This window comes from Hemiscyllium ocellatum, chromosome 24 (assembly GCF_020745735.1).
Source record: "Hemiscyllium ocellatum isolate sHemOce1 chromosome 24, sHemOce1.pat.X.cur, whole genome shotgun sequence".
Classification (NCBI taxonomy): Eukaryota; Metazoa; Chordata; class Chondrichthyes; order Orectolobiformes; family Hemiscylliidae; genus Hemiscyllium; species Hemiscyllium ocellatum.
In genome coordinates, this window is record NC_083424.1 from 28,945,328 (window position 1) to 28,969,651 (window position 24,324).

The 24,324-nt window shown below is 40.7% G+C and overlaps 1 protein-coding gene across 1 annotated transcript; it reads left to right on the forward strand.

Moving 5' to 3' along the window:
* Nucleotides 1–308: 308 nt before the first annotated feature.
* psmd9 (proteasome 26S subunit, non-ATPase 9) lies at nucleotides 309–15,787 on the forward strand. Its single transcript, XM_060844000.1, has 6 exons — nucleotides 309–456; nucleotides 6,118–6,220; nucleotides 6,863–7,056; nucleotides 9,536–9,637; nucleotides 11,174–11,262; nucleotides 15,087–15,787. The coding sequence occupies exons 1-6, from the start codon at nucleotides 334–336 to the stop codon at nucleotides 15,112–15,114; spliced, it is 639 nt and encodes a 212-aa protein (XP_060699983.1). The 5' UTR covers nucleotides 309–333; the 3' UTR covers nucleotides 15,115–15,787.
* Nucleotides 15,788–24,324: the final 8,537 nt, after the last annotated feature.

Below are 24,324 nucleotides of genomic sequence, written 5' to 3' on the forward strand. Positions count from 1 at the left end.
TCACATGGTTGTGGAGGGATTTAAAACCCAGGCTTAATTTTATTAAAAATCAAAGACAGTGTCAAATCTGAGATCAAATGTCCACTTTCATAGTCCTGGATGTTCCGGATTACTTATTTCCGGTTTGTTAAGTTTAATTCACCTCGTGGAAGATGACCACAATGATTAACATCTAAATACTGTCACTACTTCTCGGTTTTGATGAAATAGTCGCAACCAATGAGGCTGCCAGAGGTTCACTTACTGGGTGTGTATTTTGAATTATGCGGTTGCGTTTTGTGGAAGAGCGGTCTGAGTGCTGCCGAGACCCGTAGTCAGACAGTCAGTGGAACAATGTCGGAGGAGGGCTCGGAAAGTTCTTCACAGGCAGTGACCGTGGCTGATGTACAGCAGCTGGTGAAAAAGAAAGATGCCATTGAGGCTCAGATCAAAGCTTACTATGATATTTTGGAGGGGGTGAGTACGAGAAGGCTGTCTTGGGTGTACAATACCGTCAGGAATAGAGCAGTTCTCACAGCTGGGGCTGTGTGGCTGTTGTCAGGCTTTGGCAGCAGTTGTTGACCATGTCCTTCAGACAAACAGAGACCCCCTTCAACCCACCAAACTCGGGGAAAAGAAAACTGTCCTCAAATAGAAACAGCTTCCTCCAACTGAATAACAACCCTGGCTTAGACAATTGCTCCAACACACTGAAATGAACGAAATATCTTCCTGATCACATTCAGGTTTCGGAATTTTATTAGTTAGTATCATTCTTCTGCACTTTGGGAAGGTATGAGCTTTTCCCATTCATGTCACTGCTGAAGTTTGGAAAACGGGTGATTGAGGGACTACACTTCCTCAGTGACACACTCCCTTCATGTTCTTTGTTATTGCTGCTAGATGGATTATCATCTATTTCTGCATCATACTTTTGTGTGAGGGGTCACAATAGAGTCACACACTTCCTGTGGTGGGAGCTGTGTGTTCTGAATGTTCACGTGTAGCTGGGAAGGGGGGGAATTTTCTCTCATCATCTCATGATAATGCAGCCTTTTTATAGCTGCTTCACTTACTTGAACATGTCAAAGAAGGCCTGTGTTATTTCCCAGGCGTATGGATCATTCAGCACACTAAGTATTATGGGAATTAAGGGGCATATCTGAATATGAATTGCTGTGACTGCGGAAGTCTGAGGCACTCATTTTCTCTTGCATTAAATCTGGCCAGCAGCAAAACAAATTATAACTCTGCAAAAGTTAGTGATGGGCAGCACGGTGGCACAGTGGTTTGCACTGCTGCCTCACAGCACCAGAGACCCGGGTTCAATTCCTGCCTCAGGTGACTCTCTGTGTTAAGTTTGCACATTCTCCCCATGTCTGCGTGGGTTTCCTCCAGGTGTTCCCGTTTCCTCCCACAATCCAAAAATGTGCAGGTTAGGTGGATTGGCCATGCTAAATTTCCCGTCATGTTAGGTGAAGGGGTAAATGTAAGGGAATGCGTCTGGGTGGGTTGCACTTCGGCGGGTCGGTGTGGACTTGTTGGGCCGAAGGGCCTGTTTCCACACTAAGTAATCTAATCTAATCTAATTATGAGGTGTGTAAATGATCAACATAACAACAAGAATAGAAGCTGGAAATATGATTGCCAATTCCAAATCAAACTGTTAACATATTATCAATGACATATTTTGTGATTTTAAGGTCTTTACTGATCTAATTTTCCACTCTGAAGTAAAGACTAGGTAGGATATTTCTTGCCCATCACATATCAGCCATGACCAGATAAACCATGGACGTTTAAATTATAGATGCAGGCCAAGAAATGGCACTGGAGAATTTAATGACGCTAATCTCTGTATCTAATGGATTTGAGAAGTGGGTCTGGGTGGATTACTCTTCGGAGAGTCAGTGTGGACTTGTTGGGCCAAATGGCCTGTTTCCACACTGTTGGGAATCTAATCTATTTTAAGAGAGCTGCCAAGATAGTGGATGCATTGATTTTGATCATCTAGAATTGTTTAGTTTCTAGACAGTTCCCAAATAATTGACATTTGAAAATATAATCTTTGTAAGATAAGAGAGCGTTCCCAGTTTGCTCTCTATCAACCAGTTAGCCTAACAAGTAGAAGACAAAATACCGTATTGTTAAAGATATTGTAACAGGGCAGTTAGGAAATACTATTGTGATTAAGATGAATTAATCTAGGAAAGGGTAATTGTATTTGACAGATATGTTAAATGTTTTTTTTTGTAACCAGGAAGGTGGATAAGAGAGAACCAGTAAATGTGGTGCATTTAAATCTTTAGAAGCATTTGAAAATGTTATGCTAGAGGTTATTATGAAAAAATAGAAATTGTAATTGAGTGTAATATACTAGCATGGACTAAAGATTTATTAATAGATAAAAACAGAATAAAATAGAGTCATAGAGATGTACAGCATGGAAACAGACTCTTCAGTCCAACCATCCATGTCGACCAGATATCCCAACCCAATCTAGTCCCATCTGCCAGCACCCAGCCATATCCCTCCAAACTCTTCCTATTCATATTTAAGAGGCATTTGGATGGGTATGTTGCAATTGTACCAGCCTCCTCCACTTCCTTTGGCAGCTCATTCCATACCTGTACCACCCTCTGTGTGAAAAAGTTGCCCCTTAGGTCTCTGTTATATCTTTCCCCTCTCACCTTAAACCTATGCCCTCTAGTTCTGGACTCCCTGACCCCAGGGAAAAGACTTTGTCTATTTATCCTATCCATGCCCCTCATAATTTTGTAAACCTCTATAAGGTCACTCCTCAGCCTCTGACGCTCTAGTGAAAACAGCCCCAGCCTGTTCAGCTTCTCCCTATAGCTCAAATCCTTCAACCCTGGCAACATCCTTGTAAATCTTTTCTGAACCCTTTCAAGTTTCACAATATCTCTCCAATAGGAAGGAGACCAGAATTGCACGCAATATTCCAACAGTGGCCTAACCAATGTCCTGTACAGCCACAACATGACCTCCCAACTCAATACTCTGACCAATAAGGGAAAGCATACCAAACACCTTCACTATCTTATCTACCTGAGACTCCACTTTCAAGGAGTTATGAACCTGCACTCCAAGGTCTCTTTGTTCAGCAACACTCCCTAGGACCTTACCATTAAGTGTATAAGTCCTGCTAAGATGGCACATTGTGTTGGAATGTTGTGACTAATAGGACATGACAAAAAAAATCAGTAGGAGAAAGTGAGGTCTGCAGATGCTGGCGATCAGAGCTGAAAATGTGTTGCTGGAAAAGTGCAGGGCATATGCCCGAAATGTTGAATCTCCTGTTCCTTGGATGCTGCCTGACCTGCTGCGCTTTTCCAGCAACACATTTTCAGCAAAAAAAATCAGTACTTGGGCCTCAACTATTTGCACACTAAATTTATAATTTAGATGAGGGGAGAGGGTGTAATGTAGGTTTGTGGATTACACGCAACTATAATTTGGGAAGAAAGTGGTGAGAAAGTTACAAGAAAGCTACAGAGGAAGAAAATTATCTTGGGTGAGTAGAAAGGAGCTTGACAGCTTGAACACAAAGTGGCAAAGTGTAGAGTATCACTTAGGTCAAACAATTTTGAATGGAGCTTAAAAATGTGTTGCTGGAAAAGCGTAGCAGGTCAGGCAGCATCAAAGGAACAGGAGAATCGACATTTTGGGCATAAGCTTCTCCTATTCCTTTGCTGCCTGACCTGCTGTGCTTTTCCAGCAACACATTTTTAAGCTCTGATCTCCAGCATCTGCAGTCCTCACTTTCTCCCAATTTTGAATGGAGAAAAGCTGGGAAATGTTTACATTCAGAGAGATCTAGTGTTGTACATTTAATCACAGAAAATTAACATGAAATATACAGCAAGTATTTAGGAAGGTGGGTGGTATCTTATCAAGCACAAAATATTTTTCAAGGGCTATGAGATTAGAGAACCACTTTTTGGTTTTTGAGGGCAATGTTTTAGATTTCAAAACCTTTTTTTTCATTCTCACTTATTCATTTGCTAGGTGATGTAGTCACATTAGTAACAAAACCTGCTGCATTGGTATTGATTGCATGAGATATTTGGATTGTCTCAGAAGCAGAATTAGAAAAATTAATTGATATCCTCAAATTATCAACCCTCCAGTGAACATTAAGATGCAACACACGAGCAAATAATTAATTTCCAACACACCGCAGCATTTAAATTACAATATAATAGGCAGTAGCAAATAAGTTGTTTTCCAAAGTAACTGACAACTTTACGCATAAAACATCATCACCCGAGTCAGAGCTTCCGTCAATTCATGAGGTCACAGCTTAGGCTTATCCATCCGTAACAAAGCTGGAAGATTTTAACCAGGCATTTAATAGTTTTTTTAAAAACATCTCCGATCTGACTTTCACATTAATTACACTTTTACCCAGTATGATAACTTCTGAGTTTATGTAGCAGTAAAGTAAATTCCAAGTTCATTTGCAGGGAATTCATTACCTCAGTAATATCACGCTTTCCTGATTGTCAGTCAGCTGAGCATTTTTTTTGTTCACAAGTTAAAAACAGTTCTTTTTCCTTTGTAGCCTCCCTGCCCCTATCTCTTTACTGCAATCTCACCCTGACCCCTCTTGAAACCTGAACTACTGCCTCACAATTGCCACCTGTTTTCCTAACTGCTCACTTCTCCTTGAACCACAGACTTCTTCTCTCCCACATTTCTTTTGATAGGTTCATTAATTAATTCAGAGTGGTTTTCCCTCTGGTTGCCTATGTGGTTGAACATTCATGGGTGTTTTGGGATTTTGACTGTTATATCAGGTCTTAAAAGAGGGATGTTAGCTTTTATCACATAGGGATTAGTGTTTAAGAGTTAATAAGCCTTAACGTGATTGTACAGGGCATTAGTGAGCCACATCTGGTGGACTGCGTGCAGTTTGGTTCCCTTTATCTAAGGAGGGACATCCTTGCCCAAGTGGGAGAGCAATAAGCATTTATTCAATTGGACTACCCAAAAATCAATGAGGAGAGATTGAGTGATCAAGGTTTGTATATATCCTAATGTTTACAAGAATGGGAGGTGATCTATTAAAATTGAAACTTTTTAAACTATTGAGAGGTTTGATAGGGTATGTGAAGAAAATGTTTCTGCTGTCTGGTGAACCTGGCACACGGGCTCACCGTCTCAGAATAAGGGGCTGCTAATTTGGGACTGAGATGAGGATAAATATCTTCACTAAAAATCATGGGAATCTTTTGGAATTTTCTATTCCAGAGAGCTGTGGATATTTAGTTTCTCCGTATTTTCAAAATCAGTCGAATTTGCATGTTAGGAAAAGGTAGAGTTGAAGTAAAAGATCAGCTATGATCTTGCTGAATGGTGGACCAGGCTTAAAAAAAAACTAAATGATCTACTGCTGTTCAAAACAAAATAAATTAATAAAATAAAAACACAAGATTTATGAAACTTGTCAAACTCGGAACATTGGAGTTCTGTACTGTCATTTGTGTAATGTGATGGTGTAATCAAACACTAGAAAACACAATGCATCCAGTTTCTGACAAACCGAACCCAGTAGTTTACTTTGATTATATCAATTCTTGATTCCAGATACCTGTTTAAATGCATCAGTTTTCGTTGTGTTGTGCAGCAGTATATTTATAGCTCACATCATTGAATAATTTGTTTGTTCAGCAAAATGAAGTGTTTAAGTCATGAAAATTTGTTTATGCCTTACATTGGTATGAATTAGAATTAAATCATAAAATCTTAGAATGATGCAGCACATAAAGAGACCGTTCAACTAGTTGTACAACAAAAGCCCTTTAAAGCTATCTCATTAAACCTGCTCCCCTCCTCTTGCTCCAAAGCCCTGTAAATAAAATATTCTATTACTTAACCAATTGATTTTTGAATGGTACCATTTGAATTTGTTTCCATCACACTTTCATACTGTTACAAAAATCCCTTTGCCTCTCTGGCTTATTTGCCAATCAGCTTTACGTTTGGTAGTGCGTGTTATTTTTGGTCATTAAGGTTGAACACAGAAAAGGAATAAAACAAACGTTAAAAAAACGTTTTCAAGTATTTCCTTTGCATTTTAACACTAATTGAAGCATTTGAACCTGTGACTTTCAGCAAAATAAAGCTGGAATGGATGAGCCTTTAGTTGATGTTGAAGGATATCCTCGAAACGATATTGATGTTTATGAAGTTCGAACAGCTCGGCATAATATCATTTGTAAGTAATATTGATACATTTAGAAAATTGATAATTTACATTCAAGCAGCAATGTTAATGTTTCTGTGCAATTCAAAAATGATACTCTAAAGTTGATCATTCTTTTAATAGACTAATTCAAATTAGAGTGATAGTGCATTCAGATTTGTCAACCTCATAAGTGATCTTTTCTGGAATTCATTGAGGGAGGGAAGGAATAAATGAGGCAGTGAAAAGAAGCAAATTTTGTTTTAATTATATTTCGGCACATTTTTGTTTTTGTCAAGTTGAGACATAAGTGTGTAAAAATTGGACAGTTTTGAAACTTTGCCTCAGCAACAAAAGCCCAGATGCACATTCCTTCATTTTATGTGAAAGTTTTTGAAGTCTGTATTTTTCTTCATCTCCCATTGATGGCTCACCTGAAGTAAGGAAATCCAAGCAAGCCTAAAACTATGGATTAGGAGCTTTTGTGGCCCAGTGGTTATATCCTGACCTCTATGCCAGGAGACTCAGGTTCAAGTCCCACCTGCTCCAGAGGTGAGAATTAACATCTCTCAACAGGGATTCCAAATCCTCTCCAAATTCTGAAGGTGTTATGGTGCCCAGTTACATCTCTAGCTATATCAAAATATGCTGCAAATTTTTCTTGTTTTTTGTAAGGCCTACAAAATGACCATAAAGCCTTAATGAAACAAATTGAGGAAGCACTCCATCAGCTACATGCACGTGACCGGGAGAAGCATAGACTGGATGAGGCAGAAGTGCATCCTGAAGTAATGGAACAGGAGAATAGTTTACCCGCTGCTTTTGCCAAAGTAGACACTGTTAGTCCAAGTTCACCTGCCCATATTTCGGTAAGTACAAATCTAAGTAAGTAAATCTTTGTACTCCAAATTATTGCTAATATAATGATATCTCTTAAACAGAATTATTTTCCATGCTAGATCTTTTTGAAAAACAAATAAAAAGCAAATGATGTTGCTTCTTATATCTGATCTTAAAATTAAAGACCTCATTGGGATACTTGTTTTCCTTTTAAGGACTGCATTGTATCCTGGTCAGCTATATAAAGCGGATAAGTTCATTTAATAACTAAGTGCAGCCTTTAAATGATATCCTAACTTTTCAGTTGAGGACAATATGTATTTTGCATGAAAATTATAATGCTTTCTTATTACGATGTTCATAATTTTTCCCAAAACAGAAAAATAGAATATTTATTACCAAGTTGACTTTGGATCCATAAGGAGTTTTGAGGTCATAAGGTCTTTTTAAAAAAATTCAGATCTTAAAAAACTGGGAGTCAGTATACAGAGACTCCTGCAGGATAGAATATAGACACCTGGAAATAGCACAAATTTGAAGTTCTTTGAGATTAGCCAGGAGAGTATTAGAGCTGAGAAAGCCATTGATAAGAGTTTCAGCAGTTGATTGGCTGAGGCAGGAATGAGTGGGAAGCATTGCTCATGGACAGATTTTAGGGATTCAGGAATAACTTGAAACAGAATTTCCAGCTTTTGTAAACTATCTGAACTGCTGTTTAATGTCTGATTATTGGTAATTCTAGGATATTAATTGCAGAAGGGGTAATAGGGAGATGCTATCAAAGGGCAGTAGCTTGAATTTCCCTTTGATATGCAATGATAGTGTTGCAGATGGTTGTTGCCTGCCAGTAATCAGCCCAAAGCTGAGTATTTTCCATGTCTTGCTCCATATGGATATACACTTCTTTAGTATCTGAGACGTTAGAAGTGGTGCTGATCATTGTGCGATCATCAGTAAACTTAGATCTTTACGTGGATAGGTCATTGATGCAACAGCTGACCATTGTTGTGCGAGGACACTATATTTGAGGAACTCCTGCACTGATATTCTGGGGCTGAGATGATTTGAATTCTGCAACCATCTTCCTTCTTTAATGGGTATGACTCCAACGAGTGGAGAGTTTCTTCCCGATTCCCAGTTTTACTAGGATTCCTTGATGTGACATTCAGTCAAATGCTGCCTCAGTGTCAAAGGCAGTCACTCTCTCACCTCCCCTCACGAGTTTTGCTCTTTTGCCCATGTTTGGACCAAGGCTACAATGACAAGTCATCAGGGGCTGGATAGTTCTCATGAAACAAAAACTGAACATCATTGAGCAGATAATTACAAAGTAAATACTGATTGATAATAAGGTCCCCTTGACATCCCTGGATTCAGCAACATATTAGTGGAAACTAACTCCTTGGGCTGAATTTTCCTTTTTATTTTGGCTAAATGTCATTTTTGAGGGCATTATTGGGGAGTTTCAGCAGTGGCGTATGGTGACTCTTCTCATGCAGGAAGAGAAAGTGATGACTTCAGATGCTGGAGATCAGAGCTGAAAATGTGTTGCTGGAAAAGCGCAGCAGGTCAGGCAGCATCCAAAGAGCAGGGGGGGAGGAAGAGAGCTTCTTCAAGGAAGGGCTCATGCCCGAAACGTCGATTCTCCTGCACATTTGGATGCTGCCTGACCTGCTGCGCTTTTCCAGCAACACATTTTCAGCTCTTCTCATGCAGCCTCCTATTACTCACCTCACCAGTTATGCCTTCAGACTTGATAGCTCCCTTCTAATTCAATCATGTGACAGCAGAGGTAAAGGAGCTTGCCCCAACTAGTTTGTCACCTGGACCTGGGAGAGTTCTAAGTGACGTGAAATTAGCCAATGGTGAGATGCAGGTACTTGGAATTAAGTGGTTGCTGCTTTCTAGTGAGAATTTCATCAAGCTATTGAAACTTTTTAAGAGAGGAGTACCTTATTTTTCTTAATCTTGAGAATTAGATTTTCTTTCGTTCTCCCTGTACTTTCCAAATTTCTCATCATTGTGCTGTTTTTGAATGATGTTGAAAAGGCAGAATATGAAAGATGTGAAACAACAGGAATTGAGGAAAAAAAAGAACAGGAATCTATCCATCTTTCCTTAACATTCAGCATGAGATTCAGTGAAAGTAATGTCCTCCGAACATGCTGGCGATCCAATTGACCAGAAACTGAACCAAGTCCACTATCTAAATACTGTAGCCAAAAAAGCAGATGAGCGGTTGGGAATGCTGCAATGAGTAACTCACTTCCCAGTTCCCAAATTCTGTTCATCATTGAGAAGGACAATTCACGAGTGTGTTGAAATACTCTCCACTTGTCTGAATGAGTGCATCTCAACAGCAATGGTAATGAATGAGGGTGATAGGCGCCAACAGTTGAACTCCATTTTAAAATATTTTGAGGATACAAATATTTGCAAAATAAATTACAATATGTTTTGAAAAAGAAGGCAATTTTATTTTGCAAACTGTTTCTCTTTTTCTTCTAGGGTTTGCAAGTTGGTGATGAAATAATAGAATTTGGTTCAGTAAATACTCAAAACTTTCAAAACTTACAAAATATTGCCACAGTGGTGCAGCACAGTGAAGGGGTGAGTGACATGCTTGTGGAAAACACTGTTTTTGCTTATTTTTGACCATATGCTGTAAAAAATTAGTGTTTCAATTTAGTTTTTCTTGAACTTATTGCTGTTTCCTAACTATATTTCAAATATAATAAGAACCATTTAGATTCCAGCATAGTTTTTATAGTGTTGGTGTCATCTGCACCTTAGAGTTTTCAAAGATGATGCAAATGTAGCCTGAAATTTTGTTCCCGTTTTTAACTTTTGTCTGAGCCTGCATCATTATCTGGATAAAGGGAAGGGTCAAGCTTGTCTGTGACTAGTTCTCTGTATTCAGCTGGCATTTTGTGTAACCAGTGATTTCAGAGTATATTGATTTCATCTGGAAATCTCTCACCACCTGCTTTACTGCAAATTGCTCACTTTGACAATTCCTCTTCCCTTTCAGCCCTCGATGCATATACCCTCCCAAAAAATAGGCTGTCAATATTCAAAACTTGTTGAAGAGAAATGTGGCCACAGCTCAAGATGTTTAAAATTATGAAAACATAAGACAAAGCAAATAGCTACTACCTGTACGTGTGGACATTGAGAGGCCTAGATTCAGGACGTGTCGCTATGGTTAAGCACAAGATTTTTATTAGCAAGCAGAATCTTATTATTTGTGCAGACCAATGAGACTGTAATTCACTACTGGAGTTCACAACTGAAGCAAACACTGTATCAACGTTTAACAAACGTTGTTGCTGGGCGTTAAGACACAAGAGATGGTCTTTTCCTTCCTAAAGTATTATTGTGACACCTCTTTGCCGATTAAAGCCTTGGGTTCAAAAGTCACCTACAGAGAAAGCAATGCTGATAGACTATCACTCCCTTAGTACTGTACAATTTGCTAGAGTGGAACTTGAACCTATCCTTTCCAATTCAGGAGCAAGAGTGTCAGTTTTAAATGCAAACAGAATGACCTGGTTTTCACGGACTAGATGCTAGTGATATAAATGGGACTCTGTTGAATAGTATTGACTTTTCAGCCAACCTTAAAAATGTACTTCATTGATGGGATTGCTGATGTTAGGATAAGATAAAGTGCAGTCCTATTTACTGACTCAAGTGTAAGATGTGGCATCCACATTAACATTCCGCTGTCAACCAATACCAGATGACCTATGGGGCTTTGCTGGTTTCAAAATGACTGCTGTGTATGCCAATGTAACAGTTAGTACATATTAAAATAATTCATTATATTTAAAGTATTTTTGAAATATCCTTGGATAACATAACAAAGGTAAAGTCCTAGAGGACCACACGACTGCTCTCTTACTAGAGAGACAACTGTGGTGAGTCTAACCTGAGGGTCAACACATGTCGGGTGAGGTTGAGAAGACAGGATCTTTCTGGAGACCTCGGGAGTTGAACCCGTGCTTGTGATGATCACGCTCCATTGCTAATTAGACAGCTAGTAACTGAGCTAACCAACCCCCCATTAAGTCATCACAGTAAGTGTGGATTTAAACTGTTTTTTTTTGTTGTTTTGGCTTACTGAAGTAATGTATTTCCTTGCAGAATCCTTTAAACATAACAGTTATTCGAAATGGACAAACTGTACATATGAGTCTCACACCTCAGCGATGGAGTGGAAGAGGATTATTAGGGTAGGTCTCACTGCATTTGAGTGACTGAGAAACTTTCAAGAAAACCTCAGTTTCTGCAGAACACCTTGCCATCTTTGATTTTAAAAATAAAATTCCTGTTCTGTATCAGTGGGCAGTATTGGAAAACAACGACTGTTTATAATAGTTTCTATTTTTTAAGCAAGTGTGTTTTCAGTCTATTTTATTTCTTTGCTATCTGATATTATTGTGAAGCTTTTTGTTGAACTTGATAGCACAGTTTAATAATATTGCTTCTTTCTAAGACGTAAATTTGCTTGGGGGTCAAAGTAAAACAATATTCTGAAATTATCTTTAGGTTGAGTTGTTTTACAAAATATAATGACTTAAAACTTCAATCTCAACCGGAATCCACTTCCCCAACAAAGATCAGACAAAAATTTGCCCACTTTTCTTTTGAAAAGGCTTTCTGGCTCACCATCTGGGCCAGGAACTTTCCTATCTAAAGCAGTTCGGTGTAGTCCAGCAATCCTCACAGCAGGAGAGTGGTTTGGTGCTGAAGCCACCACCTCTGTTTGCTGCAGTAGCTGCCATATCCTAAAGCTACTTTGGCAATTGTTGAGAGAAGATGAATTTATATGCAAAGTGAAGGGGTAGGGTGACAACTGGTTGGGATGATAGGATCAAGTTTAGGGTGGTGCTGGAAAAGCAAAGCAGGTCGGGCAGCTTCCGAGGAGCAGGAAAATCGATGTTTCAGGCAAAAGTCCTTCATCAGGAATGAGATTGGGAGCCTCAGGGTGGAGAGATAAATGGGAGGGAATTGGGGCAGGGGGAAGATAGCTGAGAGTGCAATAGGTGGTTGGAGGTATGGGTAAAAGTGATAGGTCAGAGAGGAAGGTGGACAAGTGATTAGGACGGTGCTGAGCTGGAAAGTTGGAACTAGGGTAAGGTGGGGGGGTGGGGGAGGGAAATGAAGAAACATTGGCGCCATGGGTTGAAGGGTCCTGAGGTGGAAGATGAGGCGTCAGGTGGTAAGGGAGTAACGATGGAGGAGGCCCAGGATCTGCATGTCCTCAGCAGAATGGGAGGGGGAGTTGAAATGTTCAGCCACGGGGTGGTGCGGTTGATTAGTCTGCGTGTCCCGGAGATGTTCTCTGAAGCGCTGTGCGAGAAGAGTAACAGATACAATAAATGACATTTGTTGAAGTGCAGGTGAAACTTTGGATGTGGAAGGCTCCTTTGGGGCCTTGGATTAGGTGATGGGGGAGGTGTGGGTGCAGGGTTTGTGATTCCTGGGAGGGGAAATTCCGATCTTGAAAGAAGGTGCCCATCTGGTGTGTGTTCTATGGTGGAACACCTGGGAGCAGATGCAGCAGGGGCAGAGGATTTTGGAATACGGCATAACATTCTTTGCAGTAGGTAGGGTGGGAGGAGATGTAATCCAGGTAGTTGTGGGAGCCGGTAGGTTTATATAAAAAAAAAGTCAGTGTTGAGTCTGTCATCATTGATGGAAATAGAAAAGTCCAGGAAGGAGATGAAGGTGTCGGAGATGGTCCAGGTGAATTTAAGCTCAGGGTGGAATGTGTTGACTAAGTCGGTGGGGGCACAAGGTGGCGCCGATGCAGTCATCAGTGTAGCGGAGGAAGAGGTGGGGATTGGTGCCGGTGTGACTCCAGAAGATAGACTGTTCCACGCATCGGGAGAGGAAGAAACGGAGGGCTTGGAGGCCCTGATCATGGTGGATGGAGGTGTAGAGGGACTGGATGACTATGGTGAAGATTAGGCATTGGGGGGGCCAGGGAAACGAAAGTGTTGAAGGAGGTGGAGAGCATGGGTGGTGTCCCGTATGTATGTGGGGAGTTACTGGACTAGGGGGACAGGACCGTATCGATGTAGGTGGAGATGAATTTGGTGGGGCAGGAGCAGGCTGAGACAATGGGTCGGCCAGGGTGCTCAGGCTGTGGATCTTGGGTAGGAGGTAGAATCAGGTGGTGCGGGGTTCTTTAACTATGAAATTGGAAGCTGTGGGTGGGAAGTCCCTTGAAGTGATGAGGTTGTGTATGGTCTGGGAGATGCTGGTTTGGTGATGGGGTGTAAGGTCATGGTCGGTGGGGGGTAGGAGGAGGTTTCTTTGATTTGGCATTTGGCTTCAGCAGTGTAAGGGTCAGTGCGCCAAACTACCACTGCACCCACTTTATCCACTGGTTTGATGGTGAGGTTGGGGTTGGAGCAGAGGGAGTGGAGGGCTGCACGTTGTGAGGGTGAGAGGTGGTAGAATGTCAGGCGGGTGAGGGGAGACTCCACTCGGAGATGGGGACTTTTCTTGGATGATTCAGGATGCTGTGTAATTGGAAGAATAAGGCCAGTATTTTCAAATAAGTATCTGAAATCAATAGCAGTAGAATTTGACCATTCTGAAGTGTATTTTTGATTTACAAATTCATTGACCAAGTTAAAGAAAATTACTTTTCTTTCAATTGACAAGTTTCAATTTTACAAACTAGAATTGTTTCTTAAGTATACGGATGCCAGTATGTCCTGCCTGAGTATCTTGTGCATAGGGATATGCCTGTATTGTCCAGTACTTGAGTAACTATAGGTACATGGAAATGTGCCTTTAATATTTCCTTGTGATCTGAACAAAAATGTCTCTTGTGTGTGTGCTCGTTAAGTCTTGTCAGTGAACCTAAAGAAACATTTAGTAAGACAAGGCCTCACACTAATAGTCAATTGATTTACTTCACATCAAATGAACAAATAGACCAACCATTACAATTAGATTCACTTTGTTTATTATGACACAAATAATACTACTTGAATTAGGTACATTTCTTCACATCGGTGCATTGTATTTCAGCACTTTAGCAAAGCAGCACAGCTCTTGTTTATTTTGAACCTTGCCCTAGCAACCTTCTGTTTGAACACAACTGAGAGTCTCTCTTTGCCTACATTTCTTTCATCTGACCTTGTCCATAGCCAAACAAGAAGAAAAGCATTTTAAGAGTTTGAGTGTTTGTTGATTAGCTGAGAAATACTTTATTTACATTCTGTGGGGAAATAATTTCAAAACTAACCTAGTAGTATTTAAATTGCAAAAGTACTCTTGCCAAAGTGCCTTTCTCAACTAATGTGAACACACTAGAATTGCAAAGCTAAAACTTCAAAATAGCTTATTCACCTGAAATTAACCCCTGCATGATATTGAGAGAGTCATTTGTGGATAGGGAGCTGGTTAAAGACTTTAAGAATTGGAGAACACATCCCCAACACAACTTCCTTTCTTAATGACTGTGAATATCAGAGCAAACAATAGCAAGATACTCAATTTAATATGAATTAATATTAAATAAGGCACCTTTATTCCACCTTAAACTTATTATTTCTGTGTGTGTTTCCCAGATGTCAGGAAATATGGCAAGTAAGGAGAGGTAGGATGTGCTTGATTCTGCAAGATATGAGTTCATTTCACTGCTTTGAGGCCAGAAAGAACAGAGATGCTCACCAGGACCTTTGCAGAAAGCCTTCAGCCTATCCTAGCACAGTCACTGTCTGTCCATTTGTCTTCCTGCTTTGATTGTGGTTCCTTCTCCGACCCTTTCTCTGCCTGTGTTTCTATGTGACACACACGCCCAGGTGAAGGAAGCCGCAATGATGGTGTCCGGCTGCAACTTCCCTCCTGTCTCCTCGAATAGGTATCATAGTCCATGCTGATACTGTGCCTTTGGCCCTTCAATCCGACACAACATTTGCAAGTTACACATCACCAGGTGGATTGTCATGTATTTTGATGCATTTTTCCTCTGTTATTGAGGGCATTTAATATTTCAATGGAATATAATTTAAATCATCTATTTCTCTTTCCCCAGGTGTAATATTATTCCCTTGCAGCACTAAAGGTTGTTGATTCAGCATGAGAAAACCTTCACAAACTGCAAAACACTCACACCACGGCAACATGAAATTGGAGCAAATCTGGACATTGGAACTTTACAGCTCCCTATTTCAAGCAAAGTTATTGAAAGCAAAGTATTTATTTAGTTTGAATAGTTTCTATGGAAAGATTTTTTTTCTCCACTTCTTTTTCAGATTAAATTTAAATTCTTTCATAATTTACCATCATATCATTCATCAACTGAGACTGTCACAGCCTTTGTTGCTATGGTATGCGACCGGTGTATCAATGGGTGAAAGATTGAATTGATTTTGCTTGCTCTTTATTTCTAAGCTCAGTTGTATTGATTTTGAATTAAGGATATTATGGAAAACATTTGCTGATTTGTAGGGATTGTTGGTAAAATACCTGCTTTGGGAATAGGTCAAATGCATAGCTGAGTATACAAGGGTCTTCAATGTGCATAACAAATTGCAGATGCTGTGTCTGTATAAGAAAAATGGAAATATGTAGTTAGTGAGCTTTCTCATGTGTTAACATCACAAATGTCCGAAGTGACTTTTTTAATACAGGTTCAATGATTTTTCTGAATCTTTACAATTTCAAAATACTGAATATTGATTTGTATTTTATTGAAATATACAAACAGTTCATGAATAAAATAAATTTATTTTGTGACAAGTATGCTGGCATTTACTATAAAAGTTTTGTTTGAAGTAATATGAGATTCATGTGTTTGATAGAATTAAAGGTAATGTCACTGTGGTTACATGTTGATTTTTGTTTTTTCCTGGGGAAAAAATATTGTTTGCATGTTTATGTAAAATCTGTACTGGGAATGGGAAGGACTTTTGGATTGTGCTATTTGGACCAGATTCTAATCCAGAAAAACCTATACAGGTCGTTCTGCTGTAACACGTGTTTTGTTAATGCAAATTCACTATAACACAATCCACAAATTGTGGGCACTGTTTCTAAAGAGCAAACTTTTAAAGCATGTGTTGGTTATAGCATGATTCCAGCCCCCTCAATTTAAATGGTGCTGTTATTATGTGATTTTCTTATAACACAGGGTTGCACGAGAATGAAACTAACATGTTATAGCAAAACCGACTACTTTAATTCACCACACCATCATTATGAACGAATGAATATATAATCTGCATGTAACAGAATAAAGCTCTCAAACGTATATTGACAAACCAAAACTCTAATTGAGTATCCTCTTTGTTACTTGCAAATGCTATTTGTTATTCAATCCATGGAATGTGTTGGCTATCTTTTTAGGAGTGATCCAGCTAGTCCTGTTTTTCTTCCTTTGTTTCTTTTTCCCTGCAATTGTTTTCTCCTTCAAATATTTATCCAGTTTCCCTTTTGCAAGCTACTATTGAATCTCTATCTGCCAATCGGAGATTTTGTACAAATCTAATTACTCATTGTGTGGACGTTTTCTTCATGTCATCTTAATGTCACAAAATGACTGCAATTTCTGATCACATCTTTCCTCAAATTTCTCCTCATGCCTTCTGCCTGTTACGAGATTGTTTTAGAGGTACCAATCTGAATAAATCCATTTTAAAATATATATTCTATATTTTGCAGTGATTAAATAATGAATTGCTATATTTGAATTCATAGGAATATTTACTATTTCAGAAATAGAAATACTTGTGATTTTTTTAAATAACTGAATGCAATTAACAACATTGAAAAATAAATCTGAAGTGCTTCCAACTAGTTGTAGTTCAATTGCTTAATAAACTGCCTGACTAAATCCTAGACTCTTGCAACATGGATGGTGACTATTTGTATTTGAGCTTATACCAAATCTTTGGGGGGAAAAACATTGTTCAACTTAGTCCCATGCCTCAGCTCTTTCCAATACCCCTGCAAATGAGTCCTCTTTGAATCTGTTGCCGTTTGAAAGTTTTCATGAAGTTTGCTTCCATCCTTTCAAGTAATGTATTCCGGATCTAAATGTTCCTTGAGGGGGGAGAAAAAGTAATTCTGTTTCCTCTTTTCATTTGCTCCAAGGAGAACAACCCTGTAATGCCTTGCAGTATACTTAAGTTAAAATGACTGAGATATTTTCTTATATGAAATTTCACATTTTAACAAAGACAGCGTACCAGGGCCAATGGTTGATTCTGTGGAGTCCACAACTGACAGTTGTAAAAATGACCAGTTAGTTTGTTTTGATGGTGTTACTTTATTCAGGCCGGGGATATGGGCTTCACTGGCTGTGGTCAGCGTTTACTGTCCACCCATAATTGCCATGGAGAAGAAGGTGGTGAGCAATCTTGGAAACTTGTGCATCTAATTGGTCAGCTAGACGGTCTCAGTTTAACTTAAAAATGTGTTGCTGGAAAACCGCAGCAGGTCAGGCAGCATCAAAGGAACAGGATAATCGACGTTTCGGGCATAAGCCCTTCTTCAGGAATGAGGAGGGTGTGCCAAGCTGGCTAAGATAAAAGCTAGGGAGGAGGGACTTGGGGGAGGGGCGTTGGGAATACGATAGGTGGAAGGAGGTTAAGGTGAGGGTGATAGGCCAGAGAGGTCAGGAAGAAGATTGCAGGTCCAGAGGCGGTGCTGAGTCTGAGGGTTGGGACTGAGAAAAGGTCGGGGGAGGGGAAATGAGAAAGCTAGAGAAATCTGCATTCATCCCTTGTGGTTGGAGGGTTCCTAGGCGGAAGATGAGGTGCTCTTCCTCCAGGCGTCGTGTTGCCATGGTCTGGAAATGGAGGAGGCCAAGGACCTGCATATCCTTGGTGGAGTGGGAGGGGGAGTTAAAGTGTTCAGCCATGGGGCGGTTGGGTTGTTGGTGCAGGTGTCCCAGAGGTGTTCTCTGAAACGTTCCACAAGTAGGAGGCCGCAGCGGATGCAGTAAATGGTGTGTGGAGGTGCAGGTAAATTTGTGACAGATATGGAAGGATCCCTTGCGGGGAGGTGTGAGTGCAAGTTTTGCATTTCTTGCGATTGCAGGGGAAGGTGCCAGGAGTGGAGGTTGGGTGGTGGGGGGTGTGGATCTGACGAGGGAGTCGCGGAGGGGGTGGTCTTTCCAGAACACTGATAGGGGAGGGGAGGGAAATATATCCTTGGTGGTGGGGTCTGTTTGGAGGTGGCAGAAATGACAAAGGATGATACGATGTATCTGGAGGTTAGTGGGGTCGTAGGTGAGGACCAGTGCAGTTCTGTCCTGGTGGCGATTGAAGGGACGGGGCTCAAGGGCAGAGGAGTGGGAAGTGGAGGAGATGCGGTGGAGAGCATCGTCAACCACGTCTATGGGGAAATTGCGGTCTTTGAAGAAGGAGGCCATCTGGGTTGTTCAGTATTGGAATTGGTCTTCCTGGGAGCAGATGCGGCGAAGGCGAAGGAATTGGGAATATGGGATGGAGTTTTTACAGGGGACGGGGGGAGGAGGTGTAATCTAGGTAGCTGTGGGAGTCAGTCGGTTTATAGTAAACGTCCGTGTTGAGTCGGTCGTCCGAGATAGAAATGGAGAGGTCTAGGAAGGGGAGGGAGGAGTCTGAGACAGTCCAGGTAAATTTGAGGTCGGGTGGAAGGTGTTAGTAAAGTGGATGAACTGTTCAACCTCCTCATGGGAGCACGAGGTAGCGCTGATACAGTCATCGACGTAGCGGAGGAAAAGGTGGGGGGTGGTGCCAGTGTAGCTGCGGAAGATGGACTGTTCCACATGTCCAGCGAAGAGGCAGGCATAGCTGGGGCCCATGCGGTTGCCCATGGCTACTCCTTTGGTTTGGAGGAAGTGGCAGGATTGGAAAGAGAAGTTGTTCAGAGTGAGGACCAGTTCAGTAAGCCGAAGGAGGGTGTCAGTGGAAGGGTACTGGTTGGTTCGGTGGGAAAGGAAGAAACGGAGGGCTTTGAGTCCTTCATGATGGGGGATGGAGGTGTACAGGGACTGGATATCCATGTTGAAGATAAGGCGTTGGGGGCCGGGGAAGCGAAAATCATGGAGGAGGTGGAGGGTGTGGGTGGTGTCCCGATGTGGCCTCCTATACATTGGGGAGACAGGTTACCTACTTGCGGAACGTTTCAGAGAACACCTCTGGGACACCCGCACCAACAACTCAACCGTCCCGTGGCTGAACACTTTAACTCCCCCTCCCACTCCACCAAGGACATGCAGGTCCTTGGCCTCTTCCATCACCAGATCATGGCAACATGATGCCTGGAGGAAGAGCGCCTCATCTTCCGCCTAGGAACCCTCCAAGCACAAGTGATGAATGCAGATTTCTCCAGCTTTCTCATTTCCCCCCCCCCCCCCCCCCACCTTTTCTCAGTCCCAACCTTCGGACTCAGTCAAGCCTTCCTAACCTGCAATCTTTTTCCCGACCTCTCCGCCCCCACCCCCTCTCCCGCCTATCTCCCTCACCGTAACCTCCTTCCACCTATCGTATTCCCAACGCCTCTCCCCCAAGTCCCTCCTCCCTAGCTTTTATCTTAGCCTGCTTGGCACACCCTCCTCATTCCTGAAGAAGGGCTTATGCCCGAAACATCAATTCTCCTGCTCCTTTGATGCTGCCTGACCTGCTGCGCTTTTCCAGCAACACATTTTTAAGCTCTGATCTCCAGCATCTGCAGTCCTCACTTTCTCCTAGGTCTCAGTTTAATTCCTGTTCTAAAAGATGCATATCAGAAAATGCATTACTCAAGAGTGTGATATTGATGTGTTAGTCAAGATAATGCCTCAAATCCCCCTGGGACAGCATGGTGGCTCAGTGGTTGGCACTGCTGCCTCATAGCACCAGATTCGATTCCACTCTCCAGCCCTTCTCCAAATGGAGTTTGCACTTTCCCCCCATGTCTGTGTGGATTTTCATCATGTGCAAATTAGGTTGATTGGCTATGTTAACTTACGCATTGTATTCAGGGATGTTAGCCATGGGAAATACAGGGGTATGGGGATGAGTGGATGTGGGTGGGATGCTCTTTGGCAAGTCAGTGTGGACTTCTGGGGCCGAATGGCCTATTTCTACACTATCTGGATTCTATTCCATTCTAAATTTTGCTATCGTCAGTGATGTGATGACAACAGCTGAGAAAAGCTGAACTGGAAACAGGACCCAAAACCATTCATAGCAGTTACAGTGTACAGTCAAAAATAATTATTGCATGAAGATCTTAGTATTAAACACTATGATAAGGTGACATATAAACTTTATTAATTTGACCTCAGTAAAATATTTTTATTTTAGTTTTATCTAAACTTGGTTACTTCTCATGAGTGTTTTCTTTAAATTACTATGTGAAAACATTAAGGTGCAAAATTCGCATCTTATCTTTCAAAAATGTCAGTACTTAACTCAAAACCTTTTTAGCTAAAAATAAGTAAGCAATATTGAAACAGTGCCCCAAAATATATTTGTATCTGCTGCATCCTATATCTGATTAACTCCAGCATGATCTATGCTTCCATTCTTTGTATTTGACAATTAATATTGGAAATTGGTTTATTATGCTACTTGGTTATATTTCTAAACTAATTTTATAATGTCTTTTCTGTGCCAATGTAGTGCATTCAATGGGCATCCTTTGCATCTAGTGTCAAAATAGTCAATTTCCTAGCTTGTACTGGTTTGAAACCAACATCCTGTAAATTTAAAGACAAGCAACTAAAATTATATGCCAAAGTCAAAACATATTTTGACAGTTAGCTTGACCATAAACCATTGAAGAATCTTTGAATCTAATGTCAAAATGACAAAATAATTTTAGCATCTTTTGATTCTCCTTGATCTCTAAACAAGAAGCACATTCTAATTAAATCAGTATTTTAACACCATGGACTCTAATGTCTTATTGAAGTTTGCTCCAGTTTGGATAAGTGGGATGTACTGATGTTTCCAGGGTTGGAGGGTTTAAGCTATGGGGAGAGACTGATTGGACAGTTTTCACTGGACTGCCAGAGGCTGAGAGGTAGCCTTACAAAGGTTTATAAAATCATGAGCGGCATGGATAGGATAAATAGACAAGGTCTTTTCCCTGGGTTGGGGGAGTTCAGAACTAGAGGGCATAGGTTTAGGATGAGAGGGGAAAGTGTTAAAAGGGACTGAAGAGGCAACTTTTTCATGTGTGTATGGAATGAGCTGCCAGAGGAAGTGCTGGAGGCTGGTACAGTTACAACGTTTAAAAGGCATCTGGATGGGCACATGAAGATGAAAGGTTTAGAGGAATACAGGCCAAATGCTGGAAAATTGGACTTAATTAAGGATATCTGTTCGGCATAGACAAGTCAGACCATCTTATTCTTATTACAGAACATCAATCATTCTTTTACTTGTTTGATAATACGTCAATATCCAACGAAAGTTTTAAAAAAAGGCTGAAGGGAATTGAATGTGTATAAAGTAGATATGGTTGGCCAAATAACGTAAACAGCATGAGGTGACAGATTACCATGAATCTTGATCTTGGGATGAAATCCGATCAATTGATCTCTGTATATAAATGAACCAATCAGCAGCGAAGAAATCATGAGATTGCCATCTGACCTGCAGCCATGGCAACTAGTTTATTGTTACCTGAATCCTAGCAACAGCAGTGAAGAGTCAAGCTGCCGAGGCCTTGTCAAGACAGGCTGGTGATTTTTAAATCCAAAGCTCAACAGGTAAGTGATAAATATTTGAAATCAAGAGAGTATGGCACTTTTATTCTGTAATGGAATCATTTCCCATATTGCTCACTGAACTTGGTAGGCTTCAGTAGAGTGGCCCTTTCAATACCTCACATTGGGGAATAAAAAATAACAGATATGTGTGCTGTTTCCTGTTTGGGTAATGTTTTATTTTTCTTATCTTTTCTAAATTAAACCCATAAGGTGCCCCTTTTGAAAGAGAGTACAACTAATAAGACAAAATAGGTATAACTGTAAATAATATTAATCTCCTAAAATGTCAATTATTGGCAGTTTGAAGTCTGGACCACAGGTATGGGTTTTGCTTAGTTTCATTCCAAGCTGGGGAACGTGTGACTTTTAATGTGGAGAGATTGTTGTGCTGTAGTTCCCACGTGGTTCTGGTTGGTCAGGAAACTCACTTGCTACCTTCCATCGGCCTATTGGAAGATTTTCTGATTGAAATTAAACCTGTTTACCCACATTACAGTGTACCTTCCTTGACTAGCAAGTCCTGAGGTGGGACTTGAACCTGAAGCTTCTAACACATTGCTAGTAAACCTCCTAAACTAGGAAATAACAACTAATGAAATTCAGGAAGTGATATTTTATACACGAGTATCACAATGAAACAAGCCATATCTCAATTTATGCTCCACATGAGCCTTCTCCAGAATTCAATTAGTTCCTATCAGCATAATCTTCTATATCTTTCACTCAAACACATTTTTTCTAGCTTCCCCTCAAATGTGGATCTACTGATAAGACCCAAAAAATGTAAAACAATGCAACATTTCCCCACTTGGGTTTGATGTGAATGAAAATACTCCACTGGAACTGGGTGCAGCAAATGCTGCCTCTGCTTATCATGAAGCAGAGTGCACATCTGGAGATCCATTTTTATCTTTGCCTTTATTATCTCTAAACCTAATTAGTCCAATGCTCTCCTAATCTGCCTCTCAATTTACACCCTCCGTTAACTTGAACTTACCCAAAGCTCCACAGTCTCGTCAGCTACCAAGACTGTAGAATGCCCTCCTCGATCTTTCTGCCATTTGTCATCTTCTTCCTCCTTTAAACTTATCTCTTTGACCAAACTTTTATTTACAGTTGCCCTAATATCTCCTTATGTGGTTTGGTATCGAATTTTGTTTGATAACTCTCATATGAAACACATTAGAATGTTTTGCTATGAAATGGTGCTATATAAATGCACATTATCATTCTTTGCTGCATGCATCCTAATTTACAGCACCCCCTGTGCTTGCTCAGCTAAATTGCCTCATCTTCCAACAATTCCTCAACCTTAAAGTTCACCACCGCATGTTGAAATCCCTTGATCCCTTACCCCTTCCTATACTAACTTGCAAGTATGAGCACTGCATGTTCTTTAAAGACAGTCGTATGAGGACAGCATGTTCTTTGAACTCAGCAATGAGAGCCCCTGTGTCAGGACTATGGGCTTTGGAGCCTGTTTGACAAAATCTAGATCAAATTGCTCATTACAAAAGTGTTAGGTATGTATCAAGTCCTCTGTCCGAAACGTCGATTTTCCTGCTCCTCGGATTCTGCCTGATCTGCTGTGCATTTCCAGCACCACTCTAATCTAGACTCTAATCTCCAGCGTCTGCAGTCCTCACTTTCGCTTATGTATCTAGTCCAGCCTGTTTGAGGCATAAACAAAGTCTGTTGATGGTTAGTGATGTAACAGTCTATGGCAGAACCTCTGAGGGGAATTTTAATATTGAAGAATGTGGAGATTTAGGTGTGAGTAAAGGTTAAATTCAGAAAAAAAATTACGGGGTGTGTGAAAACCAGCCCTAACGCACCAACCTCTGCATTTAACTAGGGCCTGTTTGGCTGGATATGTATGTGATATTGAGGTATTAACTTTCATTGCCTGTGAGGACTTCCTACTTTGGGTCTGTGGTTTATAGGAAATGCAGCATCGGTGTTGTCACTGAATTTGCCCAAAGGAAATCATACAATCAAATATTGAAGCAGAAAGCCTTCTGCAGCAGATGAGTGTTGCTTTATATGAGCCATTGACATCTCTTCTGGTGGCAAAGTTACTAACTCAACTGGAAATGGGGAGTGTATGAAACTGTGAATATGGCAAAAGATATAATAAGATGAGGTGGGACCAGGGTAAGTAGGGTAGTCAACAGGACTTTAAACTAGAGAATGGGGAGGGAAGGGTAAAACTCCAAGTGTAATGGACAATGAGAAACAAAACAGCAGGTTAACATCTCTCGGGGTGGATTCAGCGGCATGGCACGGTATGAAAACATGAGAAGAAAGGAGAACTGAAGAGAGATTATTAAAGTCTCAAGCACACAAAATAAAGCAGAGTGTTTGGAAAAGGTGAGGAGTCTAACATCAAGCTCATTAGATAAAGGGATGACCATGAGAAGAGGGATGGTAAATACAGGACTGAAGATGTTGTATCTGAATGCAGGCAATATATAAAATAATGTAAATGAGCTTTGGGTGCAGATTGAAATTGCCTGGTATGATGTAGTGGACATCATGGAGACATGGCTGCAAAGGGATCAGGACTGGGAGCTAAATATCTGAG

Excerpts from the sequence above, each read along its gene's own strand:
- psmd9 (XM_060844000.1), top strand. The coding sequence starts at position 334 with ATGTCGGAGGAGGGCTCGGAAAGTTCTTCACAGGCAGTGACCGTGGCT. Across the intron at positions 457-6,117 it reads ACTATGATATTTTGGAGGGG|CAAAATAAAGCTGGAATGGA; the intron begins GTGAGTACGAGA and ends TGTGACTTTCAG. Across the intron at positions 7,057-9,535 it reads GTTCACCTGCCCATATTTCG|GGTTTGCAAGTTGGTGATGA; the intron begins GTAAGTACAAAT and ends TTTTTCTTCTAG.